Genomic DNA, 24634 nt, shown 5'->3' with positions numbered 1-24634 from the left:
GTGATCCCCAGATCCATGGTCTTACAACAAGCATGGAGTGCTCTGGGTCTGCAAATTGTTATTCAGCATTAGAAATTAACATGACACTTTCAGTAGCCCCAAAGGACATGTACTTTTCCCTGTTGAACATTAGTTTTCTGTTCTTGGTATGTGAGAAGTTTTCACAATATACCATGTTTACAGTCAGATGCAAATCACAAAAACTGAATTTGACAGTTGAATATAGCCCCAAATTATGATCGACAGTTACATTTCTAACTTCTTTAAAGGGCATTTAGAAGTTGGTATTATACAATAAAATCAATACTGTCATAGATATGGACAAGTTGACTGGAAGCCAGTATTAAGATGAGAAGGATTAAGATAGATATACAATGGACAATGGAAATGAGATTGTTCAGTGATCACTTGCTTGATAACAGTGTTAGTATCTACACCAAAACGTCACATTCATTGTAATAAAGAAGTTGTATATCCATAAAACTATCTCCTTTGCTAGTCAGATTACTTCTTCAATCATTTCTTGATTTAAACATATTATCCCCTATAATAGCCTTATCCATGAAGAAGTGTCCTACAGGTCTCACCTTGACCTCGAACACCTCCACAGAACCTGACATCAGTCCCACATACAGTGTCCCTGCATCGTAGTGCATACATTTGATCTCCTCGGACAACTCAAATGTCTGGACAATGTGGGGAGTCTGTCAATCAAGCAAAATAATCATCAATATTTGATCATTTCAGATATCAACAATACTGCCAGAATTTTTTCTATACTGAATATGTTTTTGTAGTAAAGACTGAGCACACAATTTCACAAAAATATCCCCAAAATTATTCTTGATCCCTAATTTTTTTGTTCTGTATAGAATTTGTACAATATCATAATGGACCTTAATTTATGTGTAAAGTGCTCCTACAATACAGACAATTAATATATGATAACTATCACAGTATGATGGTCGTGATTGGGTGTGGTCATGATCTGCTATAATATACTGATGACATGTGCATGTTTAGATTCAGTTGCACAGTACACTGATCAAGTAAAAAATATAAAAGAGTGGGCCTGTTTTACCTGACACGTAGCTTATGTAAAGAACAAAGAAAAGGCCGACACAGCTAATAATTGCATTTACCAATGATGTCTTGATATGGAGAATCACATATCTTGTATTGTATATTAAGCCAAGTATTGTGAGGGTCCACACATGGAGATGACAGGGAAGTCTTCCCCTTTCAGTATAGGGAACACAGCCTTAAACTCTTTTCTCTCTTTTGTAGTTTATGGCTCCTAATTATTGTCTGACTTGTTCTGCCAAAACAAGTGACTGTCAAACCCTCAAATGACCTTTCCTCTGTCTCCCTTCCCCACTTCACACATATTGACATCCTTGTAAATAACCACAGGGACATATAAATTCCAAATGGGAGGACTGCCAATTGGAAATGACACCTCTGGTGATAAAAGCAAAGATACCTCCTGTCCCACAGGTGGATGGGTATATGGAAGATAGTCATCCTGAAGATCAATGCTGATAAAAAAAATACCGGGGATCAATCAAAGTCTGGAGCAATGACAATGAAATCATCTTGAACTAAGGCAACCTCTTGAGAAAGCGATGACTGAAGCAACCATGTTGTGAATTAACCACAATTTCGAAGTGCTCTGCTTGGGGAAGAGGAATACGGGGGATGAACCTGGAAGACCTTTTCTGCTCTGGTGCAGTAGGCCATTGTACATCCCCCCTCAAAAGCTCAACGATGGTGACGTGATGAGATTTGGTCAACATATCGCTATCAGAATCTGAATCTGTCGAACGCTCAACATTAGCAGTTCTCTGATCATTATTCCCTGTATTGTATTATTATTACTTCAGTGCAAGCACCTAGACCTGACAGTGAACTGACCTTTACATTGAAGAGCAGCACATGGAACGAAAGCCCACCAGCATAGATACAGTCTTCCTTTCCTGGTACGGCGACCACAGCCATGCACTGTACGGAGTGATAGCTGCAGTTGTACTGCATGTCCATCTCGCCTGTCTGGAAGAGAATAAAGGAGTTAGTTGATGCCACTTGGAACAGTATTGCAGGTGTATCAACACAGTGTCCATTGAACCTATGCAAATAAATGTCCCAATTGTGTCAGTGGCGATGGAAGTTATTTCGTCTATCATAAATAACATTGTCATTTAATCTGTGATAAAAAATAACTTACACTGCGTTCTTGAATATTATCTAGGAATAAACAGCATAGATAGACATTAGTGACATATAAAACAGGACTAAAACTCCATGTGTAGCACAGAAATGTTTCTGTTTATATCCAAGACATCATTCTTTGGACACTGATGACCCCTAACAATATACCGTTGACTTCCTTCAAACAAAAAAGGAGTTTTTATGACTCCAAGATTTGGGAAGATAGCTGGGAAAACACTGTACATACAGACCTCCAGATAAGTTGCAGACTACATTAAATACGCAAAACAAATCACTATAACCTGATCATGAAATTAATACGAGCCTAAAATTAATGCAAGAAATGCGAGTGTCCTTTGCTTGCAACAATACAGTGATGCATTTGTATCTGGAGTATATTGTCATGTCAGGTTCACTGCACATGGTCGGAAACAATGACGATAATGAGGATCCAGGTACATAAACACCTACCACAAGGTGATATCTGTGAATATCTTTTCCCTGGTAGCACACATACAGGTGGTTGTTGAAGACCTGCAGACAGGTGACAGGGTCAGAGGGGCCAGCGTAGGCCAAACTTGATGGGCAACCAGTTTTAGCTGCATGTGATGGTGATTTGGGCGCTTTCCCTGCATCCTCAGCCTGCATCCTCAGTCTGTAAACATACAGACCAGTCAGTCAGTTGCATCAAACAGTCAAATAGAAATACATATATATATATATCACTACATCCAGTAATGTCAATTACCACTACACTGCTATATGCAACAGATAAAAAAATAAGAAGAACATAACAAATTTCAAGGATTTGCTTCTTTCAAAGAATATGAGTATCAGACACTGGCATTGTTCTTAACTGCCTAGTTTTTAGATTACATGGAAGAGTGAATGAGTGATTTGTGTTTAACGCCACTTTTAACAGTATTCCAGTCATATCATGGCGTGTCAGCTTAATGTGGGAGGATAGCCCGAAGTGATGCAGGTCTTAGACGTTTACCACTTCAGTGAAACCCACGAGCACGGGTATGGTGCTGACAAACCTAGAAACAAAATCGGGGTGAACTAGGATTCGAATCCACAATCATAGGTTTCTGGCGTGCCCAAGGGACGCAACTCTGCACAGCGATTTGCATCGCCTTAGACGACTTGGCCACCCGTGCCCCCGATTACACAGAAGAAAGGCAAGATATTGATCTGCATGCTGACCTTTCAAAGTATGTGTTAATAACAGAAAGAGTTCTTTGTAAGATGCATATACATGTATCAACAAACATAGGCCAAGATTTCAAATTGTTTTTTTGGTGTTGGTGTAGCCTGTGGTTAAAGTGTTCGCTCAGGTTCCAGACCCAGCTTCGATTCCCCACATGGGTACAATGTGTGAAGCCCATTTCTGGTGTTCCCTGCTGTGATATTGCTAAAATTGGTGTACTCACTCACTAACTCAAATTGTTTTGAACACGTATGGGTCATATGACACCTAATCTTTGAAAAGGATTGGTGATTTCAGAAATTTATATGCCTCAGGCATAAATGTGGAGCCATTCATATTTCTTAGTTGACAAAAACACATGGGCTGCAATAATATTTAAGCAAAGTTAGTTGAGAATTTACTCCTTAAAAGAAAACAGGCTACATAGTGATTGGTTCATTTTTTATCATGCAGACACTGCAAGTCTGCTTGTAAGGCTGTGGATAGCATGCATCTAAACGTCATGCAAAAAAGATCAAATTTAGTCTGGAAGGTAATTTAAGGTACTGACGTTTACTACAATATCTGAAAAACTATCGGACCTACTCCAGGCAAAGTTGGTATGAGATTATTAAACAATCGTACATAACTGGATATTACATTTAAAGACAATCGGTGCATGAATAAAAAATCTGTCTATTTAGCTATCACCATATTTCATCAACAACATCACGGATGGAACGAGCATTCAATGTAACAGCCATCTGCATAATGCTACCCCTGCGTCACAGGGCCATATGACACAGTTGAACCAATCAACTCAACTTGAAAGGGTGCACAGGAATCACGCACGTTGAGACACCCAACGCTAACACCGTATTCCCATGCACCCTTGAGTTGAGTTGATTGGTTCAACTGTATCATATGGCCCTGTGACGCAGGGGGAGCATTATGCAGATGGCACTGATATTCATGCACCGATTGTCTTTAAATGTAATATCCAGTTATGTATGACTGTTTAATAATCTCATACCAACTTTGACTGGAGTAGGTCCGATAGTTTTTCAGATATAATAGTAAACATCGGTACCGTAAATTACCTTCCAGACTATAGTCTTTCTCTCGGGAATTCATGAAAGGTTTGTTGGTATCCTGGACAAGGCAGACATGCTACAAACAATAATAAACATAAATACTTGATTAATTACTCCTCGTAAATACTCCTCGTTACTAAGAGGGAAAAAAGCAAGAAATAAATGATCTTTCTTTTTAATACATTTCAGGGTAAACTGTTTTAATTGAAATCTAACTCTCAAACTAGAACTACAAACAAAAACACTAACTGCAAACTCAAAAATCCAACACCTAAAAAGCAGAGCTAAAACAGTTAATAGAGGCCTTATTATATCACAATTCATTGTCGACTTACGAGAGTGGGTCATCATCAGGATTCCCCATCACATCCACCTTGTTCTGAGGAACTTCTGCTTGAACTTGATCTTCAAATTGTTCAATCTCCCTCTTGATATCAGCAATATTGTTATCCAAAGAGCCTTGTTCTAGATCTGAATTATTATTATCTTTCTGACTAAATACAAGCTGTTGTTTAAGAGTTGACAGCTTGGGCACAGTTTCTTCCTCCTGAGAGTTATTATCAGAACTGGAATCAAACCAGTATTTCCTTCTGTTGGCCAAAATATCTCTCTCTTTCTTAGTTTTTCTCTTTTTCCTCCCTGGAGATGGTGGCCCATTTGTATCTACTTTTGTAGCCTCATGAATTGGAGCTGCCTGCGGCTGTTCCTTGTCCTGCACCATCACCTCCAGCTGCTGAACCTCCTGAACCAGAACATCATGATCAGCCATCTCCTGCACTTCATCATTCTCATTCAATCCATTCGCTGCCTGTCTCTCTAGCTCCAATTTCTGCAAAACAACTGAGCACTGTTTAAGTATTCTTCCTGGTGTGTTGTCAGATCCCGGACTCTCAGGTCTTGCAAAGTCTTCTTCCCTCAAAGTCCGATCCCCATCTGATGCTTCTCCTTCAATAGTTTCCAGGGATGTCCTTCTGTTGACTGTCTGACAATACCGCCTGATCTTCTCCCCCAGGGAGCTGTTGCTGGCGATGCTCCCATTCTGGTCAGACTCGTCTCTAGGAGTGGAGGCCTTCCTACTGTTATCACCTTTCAGGTCCATTTCCATCAAATGGAAGTCTGTTGCAACTTGGTTTGATGACTTTTGACTATTTTCAGAGTTCCTTCTTGTTCGCGATGATACAGATTGAAATTTATCAGAAATATCATGTCTGTCAAGCATAACACAAGACATGTTGTTCAAACTGCCTAGGTTACCCAAGTCTGCTGCAAGCTTTTTCAAAACTGCAGCTGTTTCGACACCTCCACTAATACTTCCAAGATAGGTCATTGGAACCGACTGTGACCGTTTACCCGCATCACCATCACTGGATTCAGACACTGTTCTTGTTCTGCCAGAGGTAACACTCATCAAAGACATTGACTCCTTACTGGGTGACATTTCAGATTCTGATATCCTTCTTTGGGCTGATGCCACAGACACAAATCCTGAACTTGTCGAGTCCTTAGCATCTTTATCAAAGGGAGATTTAGAGCAGACGTCAGCTACTGGGGGACTTGCCAAAATGTGCCTGATAGTTGAATTAGATGAGTCACATAAATTTGGTATGTTTGGAGTTGATCCAGTGTCAGTGTTTTTACCACTGACACTTGTCACTGCATCCACGGAATGTGTTCTCCTGAGGGAGGACCCTGATACTGAGGTCAGACGGTCTGCCAGTGGAGACCAGGTTGCAAAGGATGCCAAACGATCTGTATCAGTTTGAGTTTCTGCACAAGGAGTAGACGTGTGATAACAGTTTGTCATATTCATGATTGTGTGAGAAGAATCCACTGTAGGTCTGATGACCGCCGCTACATCAGTCAGAGAAGAAAAATCCACATTTGTTCCAGCTTTCCCAGAAGTAAATGAGGAGACCAAATGAGCCTCAGAAGCAGTAGGATCAGAACTGGACTCAAAACTGTCCAACAAGGATTGGGTATTTAACAAAACTGTTCCAGATAGTGTTGACTTTGTAACAGATGAGTTAGGCACAAAACTATCAACAACTGTAGCACTCTCACCACCACCGGTCTCAGTCAAACTGGGGGGTGTGACACATGGGGTTATATCAGGTGGCGGGCTGTTCTGCTCTTGCTTAACTGAAACACAACTTAGTGAGAGAGAACTAGTGGGCTTGTCCCGGGATGGAGAGGAGTGTGCAAGGTTAGTGTCAACCTCCTTAGTAACGGAGGAGGAGGGAGCAGAAACAGTAGACATGGATACTGGCCTTGTAGCTGTGTCTGCTGGGGATGGGGCCTCTGTTCGTTGATCCGGGAGTCTTGAAGAAAGGAAATCTGGGTGGGGAAGATCGATCCTGACGTTAGAGTCTGGCTTAGCCTGACTTGTAGATGATACACAGTCTGTGACAAAGTCAATGTCCATGGATTCGGATGACAAGTGGCTCCGTGTTGGAGTCATGACGTTCTCGGAGACTGCATGGAGTGGAGAGGAAAGCTGAGTGGTGTGCAGAGGAGATTCTAATGATTGATGTCCCATCAGTTCTGCACAAACAAAATCAATAACAGTCATTTCAAACAATGTTAAGTATATGGCTGCCATATAATATAAAGTATTAGCCTTGGTTAAGACCAAGTAAGAATCAGTAGAAAAGGAACGGGCCTCTGTACCTTGTCAACCTTCATTAAAACTATGAATTCTTGTGATATTGATGTTTCAGTGTAGATGTTATTCTCAAGTCATAATAAACAATTGGGACGTGGCAATAACCATGAAACTATAACAGTTTGTTTGTTTTTTGTTGTTTAATGCTTCACTTAGCAATATTCCAGCTATATGACAGCGGTCTGTAAATAATCTAGTCTGGACGAGACAATCCAGTGATTGACATCATGAGCATCGATCCACGCAATTGGGATATCATGACATGCATCAACGAAGTCAGCGAGAGTGACCACTAACAGAAACCAAAGGGGTTTGCAGTAACTTGCAAATACAGAAACACCCACTTCATTGACATTTCCACAATTTCATACTGTGTACTTTCAGACATTGACCTTAATCAGGCAACTTGATAAGATCCAACAATTACCCAGGTTTCAGTATCGTACAATTAAATATGCAGCAGCAACTGGCAATGAATAATACAACCTTGTTTCACAATACCTACAAAAATTACATTGCCCTTTACTAGCCATGTCACTTAAAGATACATACCTAAAAAAACAGCCAATGATAGAACTATCAAAACCTGAATGCTGACCATAACCATTTATGAAAACTGTTCAAATCAGGGCCCCATCCTAAATAAGGTATTTAATAAGTCTAATGATAAATATGAATACTTTGAAAAAGTCTAACCACACATTTGTGACATTTCTCTCATGGACTTGACCTTGACCTTTGACCTTATCAAAGCCTTTGACAAAATAAATCTCTGGGTCCATGTGGAACAAATAAGTTGTAAGATATCTTCCAATGTCAATAATCTTTGCTCCAAGGAAAAGCATGAAACAAGCACTTTTCACAATTACCTCGAAGGTGACATTGACCTTTGTCAAAAATACACTTGACATTTGATGTGTTGGAATTAGCTAAGAAATACATAAATATATATTTCAATGACTGTAGAGGTAACCATGTGTTACAAAAACCTATTTGTGGACCTTGACCTGTCTCTTACTTTCACCAAAACCTATTCAAAGCAGGGCCTCATCCAAGAAAAGGTAAATACCAAGTTTAATGAAAAATGTAAGAATGCTTGAAGAGAAAGTGTAATCACAAACATTTTGTGAGTTTTATAAATCTTGTGATTTTTTCTAATCTTGTGACTTTGACTGTTGCCCCTAACATGTCATGTGGCACAAATGGGCTATTAAGAAGAGGTCCATGGAAGAATAATCTCTTATGTCAATAATCTTTGTGCATTAAATGTTAGAATCATCACAGGTAATGGCAGTCAAATTCCAATAAAACCTTGAAACAGTCCCGTTACACGGGAATGCTAATCATGGGTTCATGTGGTTATTATTGCACTTTTATAGAGCAGAATAAGTTTGCAACACTGGTATCAGAATTTATGCTTCATCTCAAAGTAAAATTGAAAGGCTCAGAAGAAATGCTCAGAAATTTGTCAGTCGGTTTTAGCACAGACTGTTCTTTTCATCAGTGTACAAATAAGCATGTACATAATCATGCAAGAAAAGAACTAAACTGCCGTTTGGTCGAAATTTTCACACAGCCAATCTTAATTTCTGTTTAAAATAGTTCAAGTGCTTCATCTGAACTTGCAATTGCCTTATCGCCCATGGGGATCCAGGTGTTTAACACTGCGCTGCTCGACCTGAGTGAGTGAGTGAGTGAGTATGGTTTTATGCAGCTTTTAGCAATATTCCAGCAATATCACGGCGGGGGACACCAGAAATGGGCTTCACACATTGTACCCATGTCGGGAATCTGCTCGACATGAAGAGGTGACACACATTGGACCGGGTGGTCAGGTCCAGGGACCTCCACGTTCAACGGTGTGGGATATTGCTCATAACTGGATGGATGTACTGCCCTTGACATCACATTTTAATTCTCTACACTTTCACTCTTCTCCTATGCTCATAACTGGTTAATAATAGATGGATGTTTTGCCCTCGAAAACACATTTTACCTCTCAACACTTTCAGTTTTCTCTCCCTGATCTTCTTGTTATCATTAAGGAGCTGGAATGAAAACATGAAACATGGGTGTCAAAACAAACCAAACAAAACAAACTGTTTAACATCAACAGAATTTATATTCTGAAAAGAATGTTGAAAGAATAGTGAGTGAGTGAGTGAGTGAGTGAGTGAGTGAGTGAGTGAGTGAGTGAGTGAGTGAGTGAGTGAGTGAGTGAGTGAGTGAGGTTTTACGCCAGCAATATCACTGCGGGGGACACCAGAAATGAGCTTCACACATTGTACCCATGTTGGGAATCGAAACCAGGTCTTCGGCGTGACGAGCGAATGCTTAACCCACTAGGCTACCCGACCGCCCCTTTGAAAGAATAGTACTGAATAGAAAGAATCTCAAGAAATTTCACTTATACTAAATGAATATCAGTGACTATATGAGTTAGTGTCAATAAAACCATTAAGTTATCATAAATGAGGGGGCACGTGTGGCCAAGTCGTCTAAGGCGCCACAGGTCGCTGTGCAGAGTTGCGTCCCTTGGGCACACCAGAAACCTATGATTGTGGGTTCGAATCCCGGTTCGCCCTGATTATGTTTCTAGGTTTGTCAGCACCATACCCATACTCGTGGGTTTCACTGAAGTGGTGAACGTCTGAGACCTGCATCACTTTCCTCTCACATTAAGCTGACACGCCGCGATATAACTGGAATACAGTTAAAAGCTGCGTTAAACCCAACTCATTCACTCACTATCTTAAATGACTTTTCAAACTTTCCCTTGCCATTCATTCTTGTAAAACAGTTCACATATCAAGGCAGTTCTAGGCAGTTCTACATCAAGTAGAACAAAGTTAAGCTAAGCTATATATTAGGATTCAAGGCTTTAGAAGCACAAGCTGTCAAGTTATGATAATGATGATGTTATAAGTACCTCCTTCCTACGCTGCTCGCTGTTCTCAAGATGGTCCAAAGTCCTCCTGAGCATCTGCCGCATCACATCAATCTTCCGTTCCAGCTCATCAATGTCTTTCTGTTTCTCTTCCTCCTTCAAGGAGAGCTCCAGCACTGCACTCATCAGATACTGACTTTGAGGTGGGTTCACACTTGGGACTAAACTCTGTGGACCTGTACAAATAAATTGCACCACAAATGTATTAAAAATGTGTTTAAAGGATTGAAACATCTTTATATTCATTTCATAATTTCTACTTTGGTATAACATTCTAATCTAATCTCATCTATTTTCATGTGCCCAGGGTTAGACATGGCAACTTGTCTGTTGGTAGGAGACCAGTGAAAATCTAGAAGGACTTGTTATTTTTTCTAAGAATACTACCTCTATTACATCAACGAATCAGTGACGTCTGGCATCCTCTTCACACTAAATTATAGCATGACAACAAAGTAATGTGTCATATCAAAACAATTTCAGTGTTGACACCACAAAAAAGAAGTGAGATTTCCCATCTTGTCAATGCAAAAGAGCCTTGGACATCAAATACTTTTACTTACACAACTGATTATGGATAGCTGACAGTAAAGAGGACTTCTGTTGAACATTCTGAAGATTTTATTGTGTGATGACAGACTAAATACAGAATTTATGTCTATGATGTAATACAGGTAGGATAATCGCAGGAATTATAAGGAAAAGAATTTATGGCTGTCAACTTCTTTGTTATGTCAGGAATTAAGTAGTTATTTTACATACACTACTAGTCCAGAATGAGCTGTGGAATAGTTGGAATGGTGTTTACCATAGTACAGTGTTATGAATGATAAAAACTTGAGGGGCACATACTTGGTATAGCCACAGATGTACAACTGTGACTGAGGCTCGGCCTGTCCTCAAGGCCACTCATCTGTAAAGCTCTTCTGCCCAGATCCTACAAACAGAACTAATGTCATGAACACATGCAAAACATCTATGTTGGAGAACAAGATCACTAAAATCTGGGGATGAGGTGAGGTGAAATTGGGTTTAACGTCGCGTCCAAGATTATTGTACTTATATAGCGACGTGCATGCATGTAAGTGTGTGTGTGTGGCTGCTTGTACTTGACCGGACTGATGCCGACTTATAGTGCTAGCCCACTACCACGCTCTACCACTAGACCACGGAGGCGGTCTAAATCAGGGGATGAAACAATAGGTGCAAGACAAGGAGTCCTTGTCTTTGGTCCCAGCAAGCCACGCTTATTGTTAAATGGATTGGGCTTTCAGGCTCATTGACCTGGCTGATGGTGCGTCATCGTCCCCTGACAAAGGGGGGACATTGCTAACAATATTAATCAGTGGTTTGTGTGGTGAAGACATAGCAGGAGTGAAACAAGAAAAGTAACCAAAGCATGGCAGCTATCACATTCTACTGGCATACATATAACAGTGATGAGTAAAAGTCATTTGGAACATACTGATTCAAAAGAAACAAGGCAAAAAGTGAGAAAGGCACACTATTATCCCCAACTTCAACATATTTCAAAGGAGGTAGCCCAGTCGTCTAAGGCACCGCGATTTGCTGTGCGAAGTTGCGTCCCTTGGGAACCCCAGAAACCTATGATTGTGGGTTCGAATCCCGGTTTGCCCCGATTATGTTTCTAGTTTGTCAGCACCATACCCATGCTCGTGGGTTTCACCGAAGTGGTAAATGTCTCAGGCCTGCATCACTTGGGGCTTTCCTCCCACATTAAGCTGACACACCACGATATAACTGGAATACTGTCAAAAGCGGAGTTAAACCCAACTCACTCATTCTAAGTTCAAAACATGAAAAAATGGAATCAAACTCTGCATTACACCTCTCCTATTGGTATAGAAACTGTACCCCCATGAAGTTCTTAAGTTATAGGATGCATAAATGTTGAAGTTAAAAATATTCTAAGTTCAAAACATGAAAAAGTCATATTATTTCAGAAACACACATATCAAAATCTTTGATAGGAAAACTTTGCACTGCACCTCTCCTATTAGTATAGAAAGTGTTCCTTAAATATGAAAAAAAATCCATGAAGTAGTTCTCAAGTTATAGGACACACAACTGTTGAAGTAAAATAAACATTCTAAGTTCAAAACATATAAAAATTTATATTTTCTCAAAATATCAACATATCAAAATCAAAGTTTGCACTTCACCTCTTCTATAAGTATGGAAATCTGTTCGCTTAATTTGAAAAGAATCCATGCCATAGTTTTTAAGTAATAGGTTGCACAAATGTTTAAGGAAAGAAAATGAACAAATGTGATGAGAAAGCAGTACAGTACCACAGCACTGGAAACAGCCGATGACATGTGTTTCTGACCACCATCCCCAAAGGAAGTAGCACTGGGCACACTTGTAGGAACTGGGCTTGATAAAGTCAGTGGACTGAAGTTGGAGCTGACAGTTGGCTCTGACACTTGCAATTGAGGAATGCCATCAATCGATGTCACAGTAATGGAAGTCTCTCTGAACTGCATGGTCTCCAGTGACTCAACATTCAGAACAGCCTGGTCTGTGGAACTTTCACGCAGAGGTCTGTGGGGTGGGCTATTCAGATCAGCAATGGACAATGCAGCATCTGATTGAATCGTGTTTGCCATCGTTCCATAACCAGCTGCTGCTTCCATAGCCTCTAATCTGCTGATGCTGGACGGCTTGCTGAGGTTAACCTTGGCTTCAATACCAGGAGAACTTGGAGTATCCGGCTCACTGTTAATTAAGTCTATATTTACATCATCCTCAATCAGCTGAGCAATCTGTAGCTTGACTTCTGGTGACAGGTCTTCCAGAGATATAGCAGGGATGTCCTCTTCATCAAATTCATAGTTGTCATACAGTCCATTCAGCTGAACATTCAATCTTGAAGGGGCTAATTTGTTCTGTGTTCTGGCACGGGTTCTCAACATTCTCGCTAAATGCAGCCTCTCATTTCTGGACCTCGGTGAGTTCACCATCTTCAACAAAGAATCTTTGCTCAATGGCTTCCTGTTTTTTGAGCTGTTAACAGGGGATTCACTAGAAGATGACGTTGGTTTTGCTGGGCTAGACAAAGATCTTCTGACACTGTTTTCAATGCTGTGCCTTATCCTCTCAATATCATTTCTAGGAGTTTGATCTTCGCTTTGAGAAACCAAAGTCTGTGAACTGGAAGCAAGTGAGCTTCTGCTGGCAGTTAGATCTGCAGATGTCTGCGAAGATGAGAACGATGCAATACCACTTTCCTGAAGAGATGACACAGCAGAGTCTTTCTCAACAGATGCCAAATGACCCTTGATTCTAGATTTATTTGCATCACTTAAAGTCTTGATTTGTTTGTTCAACACATCCCTCATTTCATTTTTCTTGGACTTCATTATCTTTTCTTTGTCTGATTTAGCTTTCTGCCTCTTTTCTCTAAGTTCTTTACACAGCTTCTCAGCTTTTTCTAAAACACCAGACTCTGCATTAGTGTCTTCACTTTGCAGTTCACTTCTAACTACCTTACTGTCCCGATTTACTTTAGGGGACACACGAATACTCTTTGGTGAGACTCGACTATTCTGAAGTTTCCTGGCACTAAGGCTCTTCAGCCTTAACGAGGGGCTACTACTGCTACTCCTGCTTTTTGCTGAAGACTTGGACTTGTTGGAAGATGTTGACCTCACCGAGTGAGAAAGTGTCTCTGCATCATGTTCACTACTAAACACTTTATCAAACTGGAATGTGAAACCATCCATCACTGCCTTTGCCTCAGCACATATGCTGTTCACATCTCCCAATCGAGAAGTTTTCGGGTCTGTTTTCACAGGATCAGACTTCCGACACCGTTTCCTTGCATTTGCAGCATTAGGACTATCACCATTTGTAGGGTTAACCTTTCCTTTGTGTCTTTCCCCTTGTGTCTTTGATTTTCCCTTCCACTTTCCTTTCTTCTTTTTCTTACTCTTTGTCCCCACTGCCCTTTCTTCATTGTTCTGTTCAAACTCCACTTCCCCAACACTGCCTCTCTGACTACTGTTATTCCATGAACCATGCCACGGTGGAGGTGGATGCCCATTATGCTGATAATCGTTCCAGTACTGGCCTTGATAGGAAGGAAACTCCTTATTATGCACACTCACACCTTCCTCCTCCCCACTTTCCCCCTCCATGTCCATATCATCATCCATTCTCACATTCTCATGACTATCAAAGTCCACATATCTTGGTCCTTGCACTGCCCCTCTTGGGGGCCCATTAAAGCCAACAAAACCGCCTCTTGGGGGAAACCAACCATAGCCGTTGCCATATCGATTTTGAAAATCTGGATGGCCATATCCACTATGATAGCCATTTTGGTAATAGTCATTGTGGCACATATTGTTGTAGCGGTAGTTGTAGCCTTGGTCCCATGGGTTGCCATATCTGTCATAGTCTCCATCATGGTAATGGTCAGGCTGATCCCATCTTGAATGTTGCTGGTTAATGTCTGTTTGTTGTTTGTCGGACTGGGCTTTCTTCTTCCTCTTGTAGAAAATAGGGTCTCTCCTGAACCCTTCACTCTGTTCCTCCTGTTCCTGATCGTCATCATCAGACAAAGTGTGCCTGTCCTTCATATTGCTGTGCTTATCTGGCACCCTGCAAGGAAGATGACAGTTTAAATAAGTGATTTCATGAGAATTAGTACACTATTATTTTCAATTTATTAATGTTTCACAGTTGTCAGGTGTTGACACCATGGATAAATTCTAAGATGTTAAAACAAAATATCGACTACTGGTTGACTTAATGTGAAATATAACTATCTATTTTTGTAACATTAATTGTCCTTAATACGTAGTGCTACAGGCTGAATGGGCTAACATTCTCTGATGTATGATCCATGAATGAAGTGTCTGGACATGAGATTGCAAAATACTATTTCATGCTTGCATCTACAAGATATCTCAAGCCACTGTTTTTTTTAATTGACTCAATTCTACAAAATGTGTTTTAGCTGGGCTTCTATTCATTTCCTTTAATGATTTATATGTTACCATGACATGTCACATTCCAAATGTTTTATAACAGACTTCCTATTAAGATATGTATCTTTTTATAACAAACTCTGTTGTCACAGCCTTATGAATTTTACCATTGTCAACATTACCACATTTTAACTAATATCCCAGCAGGTTCATTGATTGTTTGTTGTTTAAAGCCACACTCAGCAATATTCCAGCTATATGACGGCAGTCTGTAAATAATCGAGTCTGGACCAGACAATTTAGTGATTGACATCATGAGCATTGATCTATGCAATTGGGATTGATGACATGCATCACCCAAGTTGGCTAGCCTGACCACCAATCCTGTTAGTCGCCTCTTACGACAAGCATAGTCGCCTCTTACGACAAGCATAGTCACCTTTTAAGGCAAGCATGGGTTGATGAAGACCAATTTTACCTCAGATCTTCAGAGGTCAATGCCAGCAGAATGTAAGCATGTACCACCACAGAACGACACGGCAAACAGTGCTAGATGGTACAGGCAATGACCCATACTGTCGCAGAAAGTGACACATATTCACCAAGATAATAGTTAAGTGTTCTACTGGTATTCCAGTAACACATGTACACATCAAGAAATGTTTATGGCTGTTCCACATAGAAGCAGTCACATCATACACTGTATCCACGGATCCCCATTCCACAAAAATGGCAGACATGTCAGTTGAAGTTTTAAGGAATAACACTCTAATATTACCTTGCCACAGATTTTTTATGTTGAGCTTCCCTTGCCTCTGCTGCCTCCTTTTCATCCTCAGCATTACGATTTTCCTCTGCAGCCTTCTTATGTTTCTCACCACTCAGATGTTTCCGATATTCCGCAATACTTCCACAGGTAGTAAAACAGAGAGTGCAGTTGTGCTGACTGTTCCTGAAAGATCAATAGAGGTGTAATTAACACCACACTAGCATGACCACACACAAGATCACTTGCATTACAGAATCATTAGTATGGGTTGTTTTACTAAGGAATACCACTTTCTTTAAAAGATCAGTCCTATGGACATAATATGACTTGGATGAAGCTTTTTTACTCCTAATAGTTGAAACATGGTGGATTACATAAAAAGCAGATCGATCAGTGGATTATGAGTTAAAGAGACGAAACATTGACAAAACCAATCACAGGGAATACCAATATTAAGGAGTAAATGTTGTCTTAAGATCCTGTTTACAACATTCCAGCTTTATTTAAATGGCACATCAATAACAAAGTCTTGGCCAGGTCAACAATCATTCAAAACTACTCCTAGTACTGTAGAAATTGTAAAAACTCTTACAATGAGTATGAAGTACATAGAAAGAGGCCTATCCTTGATTGTAATCCCCACATGGTTGTCTCTTTGAAACACATGTCACTGTCATCCAGACAGTCGGACATACTCATGACTATACTTCACACAACTTACTTTTTCTTGCATTCTATGTTTGTGTGATGCATCAGAGACCAAAAGTGTTCTCGCAAATCCTGAAAGAAACAATGAAGAAACATGTAAATAGTTGCTCAGTAAGACTATTCACGGTTCAATTATTAATTGAATAAACATGATAAACAAACAACTTTTAAACTAAAATGGACTGTTTTCAGCCATACTCAAGATAATTCATTGCTCCAAAGGGCTTCTGAGCAGCTATAATCAATGGAAAATATGTGCTTCATAAATGTATGACTATGGCACAATTAACCTCTGATAGACATATAAAAAAAAATAAGCACTGATGCAATAAATCCTCATACATAACATAAAATGCCTAATTTCAACTTAACTCTGTGGTATACACTGTTGGTGACATTCATTGTTCGTGACAACAAAAGAGCACACATGAAACTCTATACCAAACACAGTATGTGTTGACAGAAGTTGTCCTCCAACACAGTTGCAGTTTTAAATTGTACCAGAAATAGAAACAAAAGTGAACCCTACCTACCTTCTCAGGTAAACAACACTATTTGTTTTACAACTTCCTCAATATCTTTTGCTTTTGCTTCTATGCATGCAACATGTACTAATTTTATCTCAACTTAACATTCATCCCCAGCTAGAAATAGTTAGGCTTGAAACAGACCCTATATTTTTATAAAATAATATAACTCAAAATTGTAATCCAGGGCAATCAATAGACATATTGATGCAATTTCATACATAAGTTACAAATGACATTTATGTATAAATCCCTCGACATACAATGTACATCAGGTATACAATCTGTCACCTACTCTTTCAGATGCATATGACAGGGTGCACAAATTACATTTGTGCATGTTCTTGTCTTTAGCCACAGTTTTCTTAGCCTCGTCATCAGACATGATGCCCCTGCAACAAGAAGGGAATGTATACACTGCTGGCGGTAGGAGTACATTACGACAGAACACTCATCACATACTGCACATCATCAGGAATCCCATACAAGCAGTGAACAACCAATCTCACTGGAAAACTAGATGACTTCCCCAGGATGATGTATAAGGCAAGCTTCAGAAACAGAGGTCTCTATTTGGAATTCACAATGAAAATTCACAAGAGGATTGAGAAAAGATGAAACCACTGTTGTCAATTGTTGCATACATTGGCACAATATGCATGGGTATAGTATATCAGCAAGAAAAAAGGGTGTCAAAGATAAATACATTCAATAACTTGGTAAATTAGAGAGAAATTGTCAAAGTTTTTGTTTAGCATAAATATGTACACAATGGTAGAAAGAATTTGTTCAAAAGATTTTGGTCGTTTCATTGTGTGTCACACTAAACAAGGGCCAGACAATCCAGTGATTGATACTGTGACCACCTGATCCATTAGGTTGCTTTATCCGACCAGCATAGAAAGCTGGTATCCAATTTGATACATAATTATGTCTTTCAGATATTAGGCAATTTTTTGTTTCGCTTCGTTTACATAAAACTGTCAAAAAAAAATCCTTTCATCAGATGAACTGTTTAATTTACATATGCATAATTTACTGGGGGTTTTTGACGGACAACAAAATTTTAGACGACACTTCACTGTCATTTCCAGTGGTTTCAGAGAAGAGATTGATGTGAAGGCTGTTTTACTTTTATAAATGTTGCAGCAGCCATTTTTAATTTTCAAAATGAAAGATTTACTTTCTTGAAGCTTGGGACATGTAGAAGATGTCACATCAAAATGACCAAGTCAAATAAGCTAAATATCAATACCAGTATACATGGTATAAGAATACAAATCTGAAAATATTGGCATCATGTATTGAATAGTTTATGCTCTTTGACTGTAGAACTGTTTTTCATGATTCACACCAAAGGAACCTAAATGATAATGCTACAGTACTTCCTTGTTTATTTCATGCTTGTGTTACCCTATGTGAAGAGAAGAGTAAGGATGCAAATAGTAAATGCCTGGGCAGACCCTGGCCCCAGCAAAAGGTAAACATTCAGAATTTCACGACTGGTTCAGATTTTGTATGATATTTTCAGAGTAACTCTGCTAGATTGGGGTAGCTGGCAACGCTGACTGTTGGTCATGCGAGTGGAGAGTCTTACATCTGAAAACACATATAAACAAATAAATACTGTCATATATACTTTACAGCAATGAGCCTGATGAGCTAAATAAGACACCAGGACCCCTTTATTTATCCACATTCTGTCATCGAAGCTCATTCATTGAGAGAATATCCTGAAATGTGAAAAAAATATTTCCATTTGTGTATTTATCCACATTCTGTCATCGAAGCCCATTCATTGAGAGAATATCCTGAAACGTGAAAAACTATTTCCATTTGTGTATTTATCCACATTCTGTCATCGAAGCCCATTCATTGAGAGAATATCCTGAAACGTGAAAAACTATTTCCATTTGTGTATTTATCCGCATTCTGTCATCGAAGCCCATTCATTGAGAGAATATCCTGAAACGCGAAAAACTATTTCCATTTGGGTATTTATCCACATTCTGTCATCAAAACCCCACGGAGAGTAAAGCTATATTGCCACTATATTGTTACGCACATCACTGTCGCAGTTGTAGTATCATATCAATATAATTATGCAAAACTATATAAAAAGCGCTATCACATGTAAACAATGCTTGTTTAATGGATCATTAGCAGCCCCGGTCCGCTCACCCATTTATCTTTTCTTGAAACCACACCCGCCATTGTTTATGTCAACATGACCGACCAATTGGATTAACCGGATTAATGCTTCAAAAGGTAAGAATTTATGGCTAACCTTGCCCAAAGCAAGCTAACCCTTAGGACCTAAAAGGGGTGTTGGATCGTTAAGACATATAAGTTTCCTAAGACCTAAAAGGTGTGTTGGATTGTAAAGCTGTGTAAGTTTCCCTAAGACCGAAAAAGGGTGTTGGATTGTAAAGACGTGTAAGTTTCCCTAAGACTGAAAAGGGGTGTTGGATTGTAAAGATGTGTAAGTTTCCCTAAGACCGAAAAGGAGTGTTGGATCGTTAAGTGAGAGTCACTGGAGCGTCAGGCACGGTAACGGTATAGCGTGATAACTGACTGGATGGTAGAGCCCAGGCTGCGCACGGTAAATTGCATTATTGCCAACAATGCTTTAAAATGGTCGAAGTACTGGCCCCTTCCAAATCAATTATATACATACTCAAAAATTGAGAATACAGTTATTCAATGAGTGGGTCTAACTGCTAATTCACATCTCCAAGATGTGCCATGCATCTCATATGTGCCATGTAGACCCTATTTGCTTGACAAAGGTACTAGCATCTGTCCCAAAACGTCACATTGATAGAATATGTAGAAGTTATTTCCAAAAGACATAAGTCAACTCCTGTTTTTATTGTATTGCATCTCATTTTCCTTTCAACAATTCATCATGTTCATTGTCCCATATGATAGGTCATGCAAATAATTTTGCAAATAAATGCAATGTCATTTGTTTATGCACAAGCTAAATGGAATATTCGACGAATTTTATATTACCAGAGGAGAGTCGCGGGCACCTGTCAAATATTCGAGCACTTGTCTGCGCATGTTTTCATATAAGCGAAAGTGACAGCGTTATTTTGACACAGCGTATAACTTCAAAGAAACTATAACAATAACTGAAATTCAAATAAATATAACAACCTTATCGTTTACGATGGGTGTCTTCTGTAGCAATACATGTGCAAAAGGTAAACATGCACTATCAAGAAAACATTAGGAATCGCCCTGTCGATTCCAGGATCGGATGAAAGCCGCCATGTTTGTATGGCGCTGCGCAGTATGGGAAATGTGACTTTTGTGTAAAAGATTGAACTTTTTTTTTGTTTTCGAATGCTAGTTGTTACGATTATTTCATAAAACATAAACATTTGAGTGATATATTACGTTTTATGCACGCATCATTTTACGAGAACTCACGTGACGTCATAGGGACGGCCATATTGTGCGATTTGTCATATATCAGTGAGAATTTGTGATTTCTCTACTCGGTGAGTGAAAATCCACCCCAATACATACAAACAAACCTAGATGAATACCAGAGTGATCTAGGATCGTGTATTTTCTATGTTGCCATTTGATTACATTTCTTGTATTTTATTTCAACTTAAATAACACAAAATTATCCCATTTGTTTATGTTTTCTTGTAGGGAGCGGATATGTCAAATCATCAAGTGACTTCGTCAAATAACAGTTGTTTTCTTAAATGTTGAATTACAATTTCTTTCGAGACTGAATTTTAATTTCTTACTAATATGTTGACCAAAGTAGATTTAGAAGAGCTTTAATCAGTTGATGATTTGGGTTGCGACACGCAAAAATGTCGTGCAGACGACGTAAGCTAAATATAGTGGAAACGCATGGTTGATTGGGCTTGGGATTTGGGGGCGTTGATTTTATGTCTGGCTGGTATTACTTCACGGTCAGTTTTGATTTACAAAATATACTCTCGATGAAGAATCTTATTTGAAATATGTTGCATGATTTGTTTTACAAATCTTGTAGGCTATCAGCTGGTAAAAGTATGTTTACTTTATCAAGTTGCAATTTACATGCCTTGCCAAAAAAATGGAGAGGTCCAAATCGTATTTTCATAGGTTTCATAATACACATTAGGCCTAATGTGTTAATGCACAATATTGGTGCTATAACAGTGTATGTACCAGCTTAATGCCATGTATGCGGTTTGTAAACACACATTCATGATGACCCTAATTCTCTTCTTTGCTTTACCATATTAATCTTGTCCAAGTTTGTGAAAGATCCATGTAAACAGCATATTTAGGGGTCCAGAGATAAATGCTACAGAGTAAACATCAAGAATCCGAGCACACCCTTGACTGATTATTGATGTTATTGTGGGAAAAACCCTTTAATTTAATTTTTTTGGCTGCCTGAACAAAGTGAATTTGGGGGAGGCTGGTAGGACTGGTGCATGTTTCTATAACTGGAAGATGCATATTTTACAATGGCATGTGATACTTACATTTGAAAATAAGATATTCCAGTTTATTGATAGTTGAAACAGTTGAAATAGTGCGCCCACAATTTTGCCAAAAATTAGATTTGCTCCATTGAATTAAATATTGAATAATGCATTTGTGGGGCCTACTTTTAGAATATTGTATCACAAACACATGTATTCATAAACACATCATAATATCCTATGGTATAATTTGTGATATTATGTTGCCAGATACATTATTTATACTAAAGCATAGGTACACTGTTCACCAAGTATTGTAATCATGGGACAAATTGGTGTAGCTCACTATGGCATTTTATTAGCGGTATTCACCTGAATACAAGTCATTGTTGGAAACAGCCCAAGCTTGTGTTTGTGTGTACAATGATGTTGTATTGAACCAGTGATACTTAGTTTCAACATGTTTCTCATATCAACCGCCAAGGTCAATGTTAAGCCTAGAGGCCTTTTATCTTGTGTAGGTCATTATTTTAGTCCCATTTTGTGCTTGCAAAACATACAGAGAACTGACGATAGCAACTCATTATCATAGATAAATTGTTGGTGAAAGGAACATAAAGCATGAGGTTGTAGTGTGATCTCAACAACTTATTTCCCCAAAAGCTACATATTTCATATTCTGATGTTTGGATTAAGCATTCAAGAGGAATATGACTGAAGCAAAATACCTGTACTTTGATTTTACTTGTAAACACTGTAATTGATTTCCTTGCCTTTTGACCAGGTGCAAACACCTGAAAACTCGCTGCCTGAGGTCACATAATGCTGGCTATGTTAATTGGTTAATGACCAGTGGGCCAGTTCATTCAACATGTTCAAGGTTCATACAGGCTTTAAAAGGCCTTGAATTTTAAGGTATCTTTTGAACAATGTTGAAAAGCTTGATTTTAGTGTCAACCTTGCAGAAACCTGAAAATATCTTTAAAAGCCTTGAATTTGTAGTATGTAGTATGCTTGATTTAAAATAAATATTGAAAGACTAAGGCTAATAACCCAAATAAAAAGCTTTGAAAATGACATTTGAATACCTTGAAAAGGCCTTCAATTGTAGTGTTGCATGTTTTATTAATCTTTTCATTATACAACCAAATATCATAAATGGTTTGATCATCCCCCGACTCTACCTTCCCCCGGTTGTGTTTAGTGGCTGTATGTCTGTTCAGTATACAACCAGGAAAATACATTTGTCCTATCATGATTATGCAAGTAGTTTAACTGTATATTCCGGAAATTATACAACTGTTGATATTATCTACCTCACCTTTTCAGACAGCCTAGTTAACCCACAGTGCATCTTAAAGTTTGTGAAAGGTTTCTCGTCTTTTCTTGGTGTGTTCTTCCTTAAACCTTCACCTTCACCAAAATTGATATGTGAATACCAAGAGAATTTTTAACAGATATTTTATCAATTGTTTTAAAATTTGGAAATGGGTTATTAATAACTTGTTCTTCCAAGACTGAAATACATGTTGCTAGATTCTGTCTTTGTAGCTTGTCTGAATTGTAAATGATTTTACTTTAGTAGTCATGAAGTTTTCTTTCTACAATAATTCTCTGTATACTTTGGCATGTTTAGTCAGAACATATAATAGCTAGCCTTACAAGACTAATAAATGTTAATAGATTCTGGTTTAGGAGTACAGTGGCTTAGGTCTCTAATGTCTGTACAGCAGATAAAATCAAATATGTTAACATCAGGTGTGCCACAATAACCTGTATTAAAAATACATGTGTGTAATAGCTGGCGTGAGCATGATGAGTAATATTCAAATGAAGTATGCCACAGGAAAGCAGGAAGAATATTTTATTGTTTCATATGGTCTTTCCTACACTATAAGCAGTGGATTGATGTTTCACATATCTGCCCCTGGTATTGTTATGTGTGTCTAGAAAATAATAGGACATATATAAACATCATGGGAGAAAATACTTTTTTTCCATAAACATAGAAATACTATGAGTTTGTCTCAGAATCCTCCCTTAGTTACCTGAATATTAAATGGTTGATTGATAAGTTCTTGTAGTCAGATTTTGTATGAATAACATTGTTTTAGTGTAACATGTGATCATGTTGATTACTAGTGACCAATTGCAATCTTAAAAAAGTGTATGGTTTCTAAATATATTTGCAGTTCTAACCTGAATAGTCAGAGCACCATTCCTATTGTTGACACAGAACTGTAATCTATCATTGTCTACTGTAACTGGTAACCAACAAGAAACATGAGAAATGTCTTCAAAGGTAGCATGAATCACTGGGTTCAGGTGTGTATATGATGGTTTTGAATCAGTAACGGAAATACCCCTACACTGCTCCTTCTGAATATAACAATATTTTCTCTCTGGTGCAAAAAGCAAAACACATGATGAACAATTCATTGAAAGGTTCTCTCATAATCAGGTTAATTCATTGCTAGCTGTTCTCTGCCAGTGCCACATACACAGCTTGTGGTATGTATGGCATTAAATGTGATCGTGGGGAATGTGCACTTCATGATGGACTTCATTTTGTGAAGGAAAATCAATACTTCGTAAACTAGAATTTGACCGTCAACATTGCATTGATATTATATTTGATTTCTTTACATTTTCATCAGGGTTGGATTGTTTCCATTATTCCCAATGGGCTTAAAACTGGCAATGATTCAATCTATTCTGATAGGAATCAAAGTATTTGGATTCATGCCTGAAAATAGAATTCACAGTGCATAATTGTTATTTTGTATTTCAATTTGAGATTCCTTGATTGGTCACGTGTATTGTAATTGTTCTGGTGATTGGAGATAAATGGTAGATATAAAATGTTTAGAAAATATATATCATTAATTAATATTTCTTATCCTGACACAACCCAATTTCCATCTTCATTTCGATCACACCACACTGAACCCAAAACATGCCTCTTCTACCAATCAGATACTGTAAATCTTGAAATGATGGCTGGCTGAAAAGTTCTCAGCCTAAGTGGGATATCTCAATCGGATTGAAACAAACTTTTGCCACCAACTAGTACAATCATTTGATGAATCATAGACATAAGAACTGCAACTGTAGTGTTATTATTGTCTTT

At 38.6% G+C, this 24634-nt stretch overlaps 2 protein-coding genes across 5 annotated transcripts in view; one reads left to right on the top strand and one right to left on the bottom strand.

Annotated features, from left to right (window-relative positions):
• LOC139442000 (zinc finger protein 106-like) overlaps window positions 1–20337 on the bottom strand; it is a 29541-nt gene extending 9204 nt beyond the window's left edge. The window contains exons 1-12 of one of the 2 annotated variants that reach the window (XM_071222752.1): window positions 20222–20337; window positions 17355–17451; window positions 16546–16604; window positions 15834–16007; window positions 12413–14726; window positions 10953–11037; window positions 10083–10276; window positions 9150–9201; window positions 4827–7032; window positions 2680–2863; window positions 1915–2049; window positions 588–704 (exon numbers count right to left, since the gene is read on the bottom strand). In XM_071222752.1, the coding sequence (XP_071078853.1) occupies window positions 588–704; window positions 1915–2049; window positions 2680–2863; window positions 4827–7032; window positions 9150–9201; window positions 10083–10276; window positions 10953–11037; window positions 12413–14726; window positions 15834–16007; window positions 16546–16604; window positions 17355–17444 (5610 nt within the window). In that variant the 5' untranslated portion in view covers window positions 17445–17451; window positions 20222–20337. The remainder of the gene's footprint in view (window positions 1–587; window positions 705–1914; window positions 2050–2679; window positions 2864–4826; window positions 7033–9149; window positions 9202–10082; window positions 10277–10952; window positions 11038–12412; window positions 14727–15833; window positions 16008–16545; window positions 16605–17354; window positions 17452–20221) is intronic. The other variant, XM_071222753.1, reaches the window with a different exon arrangement.
• Window positions 20338–20508: 171 nt separating this feature from the next.
• LOC139442030 (synaptosomal-associated protein 25-like) overlaps window positions 20509–24634 on the top strand; it is a 126446-nt gene continuing 122320 nt past the window's right edge. For all 3 annotated transcript variants that reach the window (XM_071222791.1, XM_071222793.1, XM_071222792.1), the window contains exon 1: window positions 20509–20568. The gene's annotated coding sequence lies outside the window, so the exon portion shown is untranslated. The remainder of the gene's footprint in view (window positions 20569–24634) is intronic.

The sequence above is a fragment of the Haliotis cracherodii genome, unplaced genomic scaffold (assembly GCF_022045235.1).
Source record: "Haliotis cracherodii isolate W230 unplaced genomic scaffold, xgHalCrac1.p SCAF_5, whole genome shotgun sequence".
Lineage (NCBI taxonomy): Eukaryota > Metazoa > Mollusca > Gastropoda > Lepetellida > Haliotidae > Haliotis > Haliotis cracherodii.
Note: the sequence above shows the minus strand (reverse complement) of the source record. Positions and strands in the feature narration are given on the sequence as shown.